The 12,103-nt window shown below is 40.3% G+C and overlaps 1 protein-coding gene across 4 annotated transcripts in view; it reads left to right on the top strand.

Moving 5' to 3' along the window:
• Window positions 1-12,103, top strand: part of ano2b (anoctamin 2b) — a 70,183-nt gene that overhangs the window by 25,840 nt on the left and 32,240 nt on the right. For all 4 annotated transcript variants that reach the window (XM_044107906.1, XM_044107907.1, XM_044107908.1 and 1 more), the window contains 9 exons: window positions 318-365; window positions 1,983-2,047; window positions 2,889-3,023; window positions 3,537-3,697; window positions 4,743-4,825; window positions 5,035-5,133; window positions 6,229-6,312; window positions 9,763-9,837; window positions 9,939-10,140. In XM_044107906.1, the coding sequence (XP_043963841.1) occupies window positions 318-365; window positions 1,983-2,047; window positions 2,889-3,023; window positions 3,537-3,697; window positions 4,743-4,825; window positions 5,035-5,133; window positions 6,229-6,312; window positions 9,763-9,837; window positions 9,939-10,140 (952 nt within the window). The remainder of the gene's footprint in view (window positions 1-317; window positions 366-1,982; window positions 2,048-2,888; window positions 3,024-3,536; window positions 3,698-4,742; window positions 4,826-5,034; window positions 5,134-6,228; window positions 6,313-9,762; window positions 9,838-9,938; window positions 10,141-12,103) is intronic.

Raw genomic sequence — 12,103 nt, 5'->3', positions numbered from 1 at the left:
ATTATCTGTCTCATATTAGACTGTCTCTATGTCGTGACAGCTTCAACAAGCATCTAAAAAGAATATTATTATAAAGGTCAACATATATTCCAATTTTTCTCTTGTAAAAATTTTATCATTTCTCCTGATTGCCTTTCTTGTAAAAGTAAATGTTTAAATTTTTTGCATTTGCATTTGGCAGATTTCCTTCCTTCATATTGATGTTTATTCATGTGGATTTTTTAAAATTAAATTAACAATCATTTGAGCTTCTAAGTGTGATTAGTTCTATTTACGGTGTTCTGGGGTTTCTTCATGCCTGTCCATTTGCTCCGCAGGGTGACTTTAAGGTCACTGGACCCCTGGAGGAACGCAACGACAGACAGGTGCTGCCGCGCCGCCTTCACAGCTCTGCCTTTTCGTTCAGTCTTGTCTTAACCCTCCGTTTCCCTCCTCGTCCCCTGTTCCATCTGCCCGTAAAAGAGACGCTAAACTTCGACGTCGAACCCCCGCGGTCGGCCGCTCGCACCTCGAATCCCGGCCCGCCGGATATTTAAGCCTCGCTCGACGGAACACACGGGCGTTTCCGAACAATGGTGGTTCTGTTCTCCTTTCGTTCGCTTTCGTACTTCGTCCCATCTGCCTAACACCGGCACAGATTGGAGTTTAAGGCGAGCAAACGTTCCTCCGAGGGAGAGAGAGACGGTCTGTTGACTGAAAGTCCAGACTGGAAATAAACCCGCTGTAAATAAATCTGTCCAAAGTAAACCACAACATAACGGAACAAGCAGGGATGGGAATGTAAATTAGGATAAACAAAACCTTTTTCAGTTGCCACACGGGCTTTCATTTCAACCCAGCCGGCATTATGTCTTAGATTTCTGCCTCGGTTTTAGAATTTAACATTTATTTAACAATTAAACCACCATATTGTTTTTTGTGCTATGAAGCTGACTGTAAACGATAATGATTGATTAATGTACCTGCTTCCAAAAGCCGTTGACTCATAAGGTGTTTTATGGGCTGTTTAGTCAGTATTAATATGATACTAACTCAGTTTTTTTCTGTTTTCTTATATTCTGTTCTAATGTTTTCTGAACATATCGGTGTTTAATTTGTTCTCAATCAACTGACCTGGTTAAATAAAACAAATTAAAAAATTTAAATGAAGAATAGCCCAGAGAACAGAGATATTTTACATACTTTGTATATTTAAAAAAAATATCCGATAGATAAAACACAAAAGAAAAGTTCTGATCTACTTCATTGATATTTTTGGTCAAGGTAGAGAAGACGGCTAACTCCGGTCTTTACTGGTTCGGAGGACACGCAACCAGAACTCCAAACAAATGTCTCAGATCAAATGGCCTAATCAAATCCCAGACCTGAATCCTACTGAGCTTTATCAGAAATGTCAGTTTCATACCGTGAAAACTCGTCAAATACGTTGAATTTTGTGGCCACGAGAAAAATGGCAAAACGGTTTGATCAGTTCCAGGTTAAAGCCAGAATGCTTCTCCTAGATGCTTCAATAAGGAATAACATTACAAAGTGGAAAAACTCTGAATATTTTGAAACACTTGCATGTCTGATTGGAGGAACGGATAAGTAACCACAAACGAAACCAAGCAAAAGCCAAAGTGACAGTAGTTTCACTTCTCTCTTTCTGCGTTTCTGGGCGTCGACCACAAAGCGTTTTCTGGAAAGCGCTCCGTTGTGCGGTGGACGCGGCCGAACCCGACACCGTGTTTCTGTCTGTCCGTCTTCCTCCCACCTTACCGGGTTTCACTCGTCTTCAGGATGGAGTTACTTACACCGCAGCTCCTCCGAGGCCCGGCTCGGCCAATCAGGAGGCGCCTGCCTCCGTATCAGCTGTGCCTCCGGAAAAAAAAATAAATAAATGTTTTTCAACTTTCAACATGACAACACACACCCACATTGACTTGACTCTGAATGTTCCTCTCTCTCTCTCTCTCTCTCTCTTTGTGTGTGTGTGCTGTCAGGTTCTCTTCGAAGAGTGGGCAAAATACTCTGCCTTCTACAAGTACCAGCCCATTGATCTGGTCAGGTAATGTTGCAAAACAGAGGAGCCGGCTGCACCTCTGAACAGGTTTCAGCTCATCCTACCAACCAGGAGGTGGACAGTGTAACAACCACCACTTATTCTATTTATTTCCGAAGCTACAATTTAGAGATGGGTAAAAAAAGAAAAAAAAAAAAAAAAACGGAAAACAAACAAAAAAAAAGCAGCTAATGGCAATGTTGATATTTTTCATGGGAAACTCTGATGTAACAGTGTTTTTAGCGCAAATCTGAGATTATGAGTCAAACATTTCTCAAGCTGTGTTTCCGTTGACCATATAATTGCGCAATTCGACATCTCGAAAATAAATCCACTCGACGGAAACGTGCTAATTTCGAAAACACTTGTTTTGCGATCAAAGGTTTTTGGCTGTAGGATGAGGTGTTTCTTATTTTGTTTTTATTTTTTTGGCCATATTGAAAGTGGCTTATTTTGCAAACCCTGAAGAAGAAGACGACAGGAAGTAGTAAGGAGGATGACGGTGTGACGTGTTTTTTTTTTTTTTAACGACTTATCAAAAAAAAAACACTAACAAACTTTAATTCCGTTTCTCATTTAATTCCAAGTTCGCAATTGCAAAATTGTGTTCTTTTGACATTAGCGGAATATTGATAATGTTTTGATGAATATTTGTAACGGAAGCACAGGTACCGACGGTCTATGCATTCTCGCCCATGAACTAAGGACGCCTTTTGGATCAAGGGAAACAAGAGGAGAAGTTAATTTTCCCTCCATTTAGACAAATAGTCTCCATTTACATTTGTAGGAACGCAGAGGTTTGGAAACTCATCCCCGTCTCACGTGAGCCCATCCTGCTTTTCCGCAGGAAGTACTTTGGAGAGAAGATCGGCCTGTATTTCGCCTGGCTTGGCGTTTACACCCAGCTGCTCATCCCGGCCTCCATTGTGGGAATCATCGTGTTTGGATACGGCGTGGCGACGGTGGACACCAACATCCCCAGGTACACCCGGGGAACCTCGAGTCGTTCTCTCGCAGATTGTAGTCGAACGTGTAAAACGGCGCGGGATGGAGGCCTGCCGCAAAAACACTGGAAGAGTCTGGAAATGAGGGATCTCTTTTCAGCGTGTGCTCATGTTCACGAGCCACACTCACACACTCCACTAGACAGGGATTGCCCAGATACCTGCTGTAACTGGCTTTAGTCACGGCCGTGTGGGAGGCACACAGAAGGTACGGCTGGCAGTGTGTGTGCGAGTGTCATGGATTCAGCCCACACAGACTATGAACAGGGTCAAAGTACAAAAGCTTGTGTGGTAGTCAGGAGTTAAAAGTCCCATTCATTTCTTGTACGCACATGTAACAGGCACGAGCATCTCTTAAAGTCTTTTTGTTGTTTGTTTGTTTGTTTGCGGGGATTGTAATCACGGTTTCGTTTTCATGCTGCGCACAATGAGGGTCGGCACGCCTATTGGCGGGCTGAAGTTTACGCCCTTCCTCTCCTCCCTCTGTGCAGTTTGGAGATGTGCGACGAGCGTCTCAACTTCACCATGTGTCCTCTGTGCGACGGCGCCTGCGACTACTGGCACCTCAGCACGGCCTGCGGCACCGCCAGGGCTTCGCACCTTTTCGATAACCCCGCCACCGTCTTCTTCGCCATCTTCATGTCTCTGTGGGGTGAGTTTTTGGGTTGGCGTGCGTGTGAGTGTGTGTGTGTGGGTGAGTGAGAGGGAGACGAAAGAGGACAGGTTGGGTGAACGTGAAGGTGCTCATAAATATCTTACGTCCTCTCTGGCCTCAAGTGGAGGCGGGACGCCTGTGGCGACAAGCTAAATCGTTACGGGAGTAAAGTTTCAGGAGTTTAAAAAACCTCCACACACAATAAAAATGTACAGTTGAAGCCAGATGTTTACATTTACTGTTTGAAAATACACTTTTTAAAAAAAGTGTATTTACATCCAGGGGTTTACATAAGCTAAGATTGCTGTGTGGGTGTCGTTATTCTCCAGGAAAAACACTCTGCACCCACAGGGGCTGAAATGCCACTCAGGAAGGAAGAATCCATGACATAAAAACTCAGGTTACTGTTTGCAGACAGACTCAGGGAGAAGAACTTTCATTTTTGGTGATACATAAAGTGTTCTGATGGAGCTAAAATGAAAGTGGGTGATGTTTTGGCTTTGACGGGTTACCATAACAACCAGCGTGGCTGTTATGGAACTGAGGCAGATTTTATTTACTCTGCAGATCCGACGGAAAGCACATATTGGATAAATTGTTTTATATTTAGCAGGAGTGACTAGAGAAGCTAGAGAAAGGCGGTCGGCATTTGTAAGAAATAATGAACATCTCTCCATTTAGTATTGAAAATGATGTAAATTGTTTTTTATCTGCCATTTTTGATTAGAACCTAAATAAAGGACAAAAAATTAACAATGTTTCATTATCTTTTGAGTGGTCTGGAAACAAACTTTTTACTGCAGTCATAATAAAATTAAATCTAAATCTGCCAGGGGTATGAACATTTTTGGGCTTAAGAAAAGTTTTTTTTTCCCCCTCGTATTTTTCTTTCTTCTTTTTTTTTTAAGCAGTAAAATCCTGTTTTCTAGTTTGTAGGCAGCAGAGTATTTAATAGAATGTTTGACTGAATTTCTCTCTGTGTGTGTGTGTGTGTGTGTGTGTGTGTGTGTGTGTGTGTGTGTGTGTGTGTGTGTGTGTGTAGCCGTGTTGTTCCTGGAGCAGTGGAAACGGCGTCAGATCAGCCTGAGTTTCAGCTGGGATCTGACGGGAATCGAAGAGGACGAGGTAAAAAAAAAAATAATAACAAAAAAACAAAAAAAAACACCAAACCATCTAGAAACTCAGACGTAGATATTCACATACAGATCAGCTCAGATCTACAGGAATAATTGATGAGAACAGGGTGTCATGTGTGTGTGCCTTTTTACTAAATCAGTTGCACAGAGGCGTCATGGGAATGTTGTTCCGTAACCGAGCTCCCGTTTTGTTGTCAGGAACATCCTCGGCCAAAGTATGAGACTATCCTCCTGGAGAAGCGACAGAGGAAGCACCAGCAGAAGAAGAAGAAAAAGAAGAAGAAGAAAAAGAACGAGGTAGGAACTTTAAAACATGATCGGGAAAGGAATTCACATTTTTTTCTCCCGTTACAGGCACATTTTTTTATGTACTTTATGATTGACACAAACCAACGCATAATTGCACAGTGAAAGGAAAATCCTGTGATTTCTAGCAGCCCTGAAGTTCCGCGTTCCTTTGCATCGAGTCCCCTTTACTCTGACGCCACCAACTAAAAGTCCAACCAGTTGCTTTCAAAAAAATGACCAAGCTGGCTTTTTATTATGCCACTTCTCATTCAATACTTTATTAAAAAATCGCCATTTTGATGCAAATACAGCTGCAGGTCTTTCAGGTCTGGGCTTTGACTAAACCATTTCTAACACAATAAGATGCTTTAATGAAATGTTCTTTGCCCTTCACAAATATGCTCCAACTTGTCAGCTTGCTTTTTGGTTTCCTTAACGATCCCTTTAAAGGAAACCTAACTCGAGTGTTAAAGAGGCCAAGCAGCCACATTTAGGGCTCATCATCTATCAGCCAATCAGAAGAGACATCGGTGTCTTGTTCAGGTTGGAGCGAGAAACTTTGGAGCGGCTAAAATTTGGTGTTTTGGGCAAATTGTAGTCGGACATTTTACAGAAGAGCTATGGATTCAACACGTTGGAATGACACACAGCTTTTTCTGAACTGTGTGAGGCTGTGAGAGCTCCGGTGGAGCCAGCGGTACAAGGCCTGGAAAAAAACTAAAACAAACCGTCATCCTCCTGCCACTCCCTGTCGCCTTCTTTGTCGTTTCTGGCAGCAGTAACATCCGGCTGTTGATCACGTAACTCGTGTGATGCGAAAAAAATTTTTTCTTTCTATGGCCGTTTTGCAACTTACATCAATTTCGACACGTTTGAAAAACCACCACATCCCAGTGTAAGAACCTTATAGCAAAAAAACAAAAACAAAACAGTTTTGCTTTGTAACTTATATTCATAATTCCGAAAATAAGTTAGCGCTTCTATAGCTGATGGGTGTGGGTTCAGGTTAGGATGAATAGGGGATGCCTTTCGGCTCCAACCTGGCCCCAGTGGCTGATGCGAAGCCTTATTTGTGTGTTTGTGATTCGTCCCTCTGTCTCGTAGCCAGAGAAGCAGGAGGACGGGACAGTGACAGGGAAGGACAGATGGAGACAAAAACTGCTGTCTGCCATGGCTGCAGGAGTACCGGTAACCCTCCCTCTCCTCTCCTCTCCTCTCCTCTTTTCTCCTTAGCAGGCCTTTTTTCTTTTCCCTCCTTTTCCCCATTTTCCTCTCCCTTCGTTTCCTTTCCAGCAGGCTTCTGTCTCTCTGTTCTTCTCTTCCTGTCCCATCCTCTGGCTGCTGTGGTTTCATCTGCCCAGGTATCTGTTTCCTTTTGCTTTTTTCATTTATTATTTGGTTAACCCAACCTGCTGATGGTCCTAAATTTACTATTCATCCTTTTCAGTTTTTCTTTTTTATTTTTATGCAACACACAAGGCAGCACACATGTAGCCTGTCAGTTATTGAAGCTACCCACGCTTTGATAACTGCCCACAGGCAACTTGCTCACTTAAGAGGCTGAAGACAGTTTAAAATATCAATTCTGTAATCAGAAATATGAAAGAAAAAAAAAAAATCTGATTTCACAAGTCAAAACTGAACAGAAAACCCAACTGAGATTAGGGGTGGGCATTAATCATATTGTATATTGTGGAATTTTTTTTATTTATCATGACCATAGTAACTTCTAGTTAATGTTTCAAAACCACAAAAAAACTCAGTGTTTACATTATCAACAACATTTCAAAATATGATTTGATACAGTGACTTTGTGTGGCTCAGTGATAAGATTCACGTTTTGTTTTATGTAAGTGGAGTCCTGAAGAAGCCTGTTTAAAATTTTAAGCTCTGTTTTTCAAGAGGAATAGTTCTGTTAGTTTTTGGGTCTGTTGTTGCTAAAAGAAAAAGAACAAGAAAACTACAAAGAGGTAGTGTAGGTTTAATCATCATCTTTGTTATTATCACAATAGCATCTTAAAATATCTTGGTAAAATTTTTTAGTCCATATGACCCATCCATAAACTGAAAGCCACAAAGCTGGTTGGTCCATCTACATTTCAGTACATTCTGGCTGCTAACTAGAATCAATAAATATTTTTTAAAACACAGAACTAATAAAAATGTTTAAAAAGAAAAGAAATACTTTTTATAGAGGCTATCAAGTCAATGCTAAGGTTGTTATTATTGGTTGGAGACTCAGAGTTAGCTATTTTTGGTAACAGGAAGTTTCTTAAATCGTCAGGTTTTTCAGTCAAGCTGCTACACTAGAGAGAGCTTAGCTTCAGCAGATGCTGATGGTTTAGCTTCTTTGCCTTTACAAAGAAGCAAAGTTTGGTCGTTTTTTCCTCACACAAAAAAGTAATCAACCTCACTACGGTAGTTTGTACCCACTTGAGTGACATTCAGGTAAGCATAAGTCAAAAGAGGTGAATTGACCCAGTTCTACAGTTAGCAAAATACTTTACAGCTAACCTGTCTATTTTATACTTTTGTTTATTCAGTCTGTGTTTTTATGGGATGTTCTGAACTAGAAAATGTTTGCAGAGTTCTGATAGAGATTCTAATAGTATGAAGGTCTGTATTACACGTTAATAGCTAAACCACAAGACTCATGTTTATTGCTAGCAGTGCTAACCATGCTAATCGCTTATACAAAAAGCTAGCTGTCAGCTAATTTCATTTTAAATTGATTACATTAGACAATAAAATTAAACAAAGGTTAAAAGTAAACATAAAATCAAGTGCTAATATAAATTAATTATTGGCAAGAAGGTGAAATATATTTTTTCTGAACGCTGTTATTGGCACTCAAGCTTTATTCAAAGGTTATTCAACTTGCCACATCACCTTACAGCTTGTCAGTCAGTGCTCATTTGTGAACAAAAGAAAACAAAAGAACAGAGAGATACAAGACAAAAACACAAAGCACAAGAGACTGAGAGGCTTGTGGAGGTAGGAAGAAAAACAGAGGGAGAGCGCCTGAGTGGGAGTGATGCATGCTGGGCAGGAAGCCAGGGGTAAGATTAGTGACCGTCACTATGGCGACACACAACTCTCCCTCTCACGCACACTTAGCAGCCCTTGGCTCTATTACCTGAGACACAAAAATTGTGTTATAAGTTCAAGCCAAATTAGCTTTCAAAAGTCAGACAGAGCTGCATGTTTCACCGCTTCGTGGAATCAGTGCAGAACATTTTCAGCACTCGGTACAAATAAAGCCAGCCATCTATTTTTGGGGTCGGACCAATTCATCTAAAGACAGTATTGTGTTTAAGACAATGGAGCAGTTTTTTTTATTCCAAGTCACTTTTGCTCATTTTAGTGAGCAAAAGTGACTTAGAATTTCACTTCCACACTTTGCTGAGTGAAATGAGCCAAACTACTTGGACTCATTGGACTTCCGAATTGATGTATAAAAAGTGTTATACCCTCAAAAACCAAGCATTTTGACATGCGTTTGTGAGAGCGGCTATTGGTTCACAATTTGACATGCCGGAGTGAAGATGAAACAAATCCGCCCAACAGCCCCACCCCCCCAATCCCCAATGAAGATTAGCAGATTTCTGTTGGGTCTCAGAATGAAATAAAGCAATTGTTCAGTGTTTACATGATGAACGAAATGTTTCTTTTGACTTCCTGTTTTGCATAAAAGGCAGCGTAGGAGCAGGGAAAGAGAGCAGAGGAAATAAGAACCTGTCCCTGGGTCTCCGTCATGAGAGCTTTGTCGGGCTCTCCTCAGTGGACTCCACAAGCCAAATATAACACCTGACCTAATTTACTGCCTCCCCCGCTGATGGCTGTCCCCACCACACACACATGCTCACACACACTCACACTATAACTTTGTCGTTCCAAGTCCCCCTCTTTTGACTTTGTCCTCTTGTGCCAGTTTCTCTTGGTTGTGGCTTGCTGATTTAAAAAAAAAAAAAAGCAAAAGCTTGAACTTCCAGTTTTTCATTCAAATTCAATATAGCGGTTTACGTCCAAGTGAGGATGCTCTCTTCTGAGTGAAATCCATTGCTGGTTGTACTGTTCCTTTATGTTCACTAGATGGCGATGTTGCATTAGGAGTGATCACTTGCTTGCTATTCCTGCTTATTCAAAGTATGTGAAATTACTCTATGATGTGAATCAGGTCATATGAGTTGAGTTGACTTGAAACAAATTATGACTTTTTTGTCTGTTTTAAAGAAATTATCCCCAAATTTGAATACTATGAGAACATTCTGTATTAAAGTAATGGCAATAGAGGCTCAATTGAGACTTTTCTCTTGTTTCTGTCATTTTTTCCCTTCATTATCTCTTTGGAAGTTATTTTTAATTAGAACTACGCCTTTATTTAGTTCTATCTTTATCATAACTAGTAAGTACATTTTATTTACACCCCTTGACCTTTCTTCCATCTTTCCTTTACCTTCTTTTTATCTAGCGCCGATTCAGGAAATAGAGGTCTGCACTTGTTTGTCTGAATCTTCTTCATTTGAGCTGTTTTTTTTTTTTTTTTTCTTCACTCCAGAACCTTGACCCATTGCTTGCCAAACTGGGAACTCTCTCACTCTTTTTTCTCGTCTGTCTCCCTCTCGTCTTTTCACTCAGACGTTCGCCGAGAAGTTGACGTGGAAAGACCGTCTCCCTGGATACTTCATGAACATTTCCTCTATCCTTTTCATGGCAAGTCGAGTACAAGACCTGTGCTGTCTACAGTACACTTCCTTGGTATTCACCGTACGTTAACGAATTATCAGAGCATTTACTTCTCGCTTTGCTGTCAGTTTGGGCTGACGTTTTCAGCAGTTTTCGGCGTAATCATCTACCGCATCACGATCTCGGCCTTGATGGCGATGAGCCCGGACCCCGAGACCAAGTCCAATGTCCGGGTGACCGTGACGGCCACCGCTGTCATCATCAACCTCGTGGTCATCCTGATCCTGGATGAAATCTACGGCGCCGTGGCACTGTGGCTGACTGAGCTAGGTACGGAAAGACCCACTGACCTCACATCTGAAGCAGTTTTCACTGGTGTAAATTCTCAGTCATGCAGGACACGAAAATCCTACCTGTTTCAAATCAGGGCAACTCAGAACAATCACACAAGTAGGGCTGTCTAGGTAGAGCTTTCCATATACTCCACTTGAGATATATATATATATATATATATAAAACCTGAACATAAAAAAATCCTTTGAGTTTGTTTTGAATATAATGAGCACAGACAGAAAAAAAATGGGGGAAAATTGAGAAAGGTGGAGAAAACAAGAAAACACTGTATAAGTCTGCTTCTACACCTGCAGCAAGAGGGGAAAAAAACAGAGAAGGACAAATATCATGTGTTTTTGTAACGGTGATAGCATCACTGAAAAGTACACAGGATCTGTTAATACAAGATATAAATGGTGGCAACTGCAGCCCAACGTGGATCTTATCTAAAAACACCAGAATCTGTTTAGATTCTACTTTTCTCCTGACTTCTGTCTGCACATTTGCATCTTTTAAAAATAGATTATCTTCATAAACAAACAGGAATGAAAAATATTGATGCTAAAAATCGGGCAAACTTGGACTAATAAACAAGCCCTGCTCCTTATTCCAACGGAGCCAGATTTATATAGAAAATGTATAAAAACTTCTAAAGTAATTCTTCAAGAAATTTCAAAAATACAGGTACAGAGGTGCTGTGAAAAACTTTTTTTTTTTTTTTTTAAACATCTGCTTTTGTTTTTGGTGGGGTCATTCAACACATATTAATAATAGACAAAATCTACCTAAAACAAAAGAAATGCAGTTTGAAATTAGGATTTAATTTACATATTTACTGCAATTTCACACGAGCAAAAGAAGTCAAAGATTTGTTAGCCCAGCTCCGTCAGCTACAGAGACAGTGTAAAAATGATCACATACAAACTTTTTTCACTCGTTGAAGATGTACAATGGTTTAACATTTATTACCTATAAATGTTACAGCAAAAAAATAACTAAAACACAAGTTTGATTACTTCTTCTGTCAAATATGTAGCCACTCACAATCTACTGCTATGACTCCAAAAAAAAATAACATCAGGATGTCAGTTGGTTATTTTTAGGGATTCTCCTATATGAAAATCTGGTCTGATATCAATATCCAATGTTGATATTGCTGTTATGGCCGATAACCAGTATTTACCAATATCATATAACAATATGATTTACCTTTTGACGCCTTAAAAAATTGACCACACTGCTGACTTAAACTGAGTTTTATTCATCGGGCTGATACCAATATGAATAACATCAGCCGATACCGATGTTGGTGCCAATATATTTGATATATTACGTATTTTTAGTTCGTTTTACTTGAGTAGGAGGCATAATTGGCACAAACGGGAATCAGAATCAAAATAAATATTAGGGCGTGATACAAGATTTTCAGGAAATAACATAATTTACTTAACTTATGCTTGGGAGTGGGTCAGTTTTATTGCTGCTGATTGCAGTAATTCTTGAAATGCCTTTATCTACAGAGACTAATTAACTGTTTCTTTGTTATTTAAGAGTAAAAAATGTAAGTTTGAAGAGATGGCCAACTGAACTTAAAAAAATCTTAACACACACACACTGCAAAATATGTTTTTCAACATTTGTTTTACACAGTGAGCATGTGCCTGCATATTTGAGCGAAATGTAGTTTTTTCTCCCCTCCTCTTCCTCTTCTTGGACAGTGTGATAAAACTTTGATGTTTTCATGCTCCAGCTCTCTCATCAGTCGTCCCCAGAGGTTTCTACAACATTCACATCGATATTCCCAACCCCAGAAATAGAGGCAGAATTCAGACGTGTAAAGAGGGTGTGTTTGTGTGTGTGTGTGTGTGTGTGTGTGTGTGTGTGTGTGTAATCAAATAGAGAAGTGCCAGTACGCTAACCTACTTCCACTGATGTGTGTGCTGCTAAGAAAAGTATTTTT

Source organism: Gambusia affinis, linkage group LG23 (assembly GCF_019740435.1).
Source record: "Gambusia affinis linkage group LG23, SWU_Gaff_1.0, whole genome shotgun sequence".
Lineage (NCBI taxonomy): Eukaryota > Metazoa > Chordata > Actinopteri > Cyprinodontiformes > Poeciliidae > Gambusia > Gambusia affinis.
The sequence above is the reverse complement of the archived record's forward strand: the minus strand, read 5'-3'. Positions and strand labels throughout refer to the sequence as shown.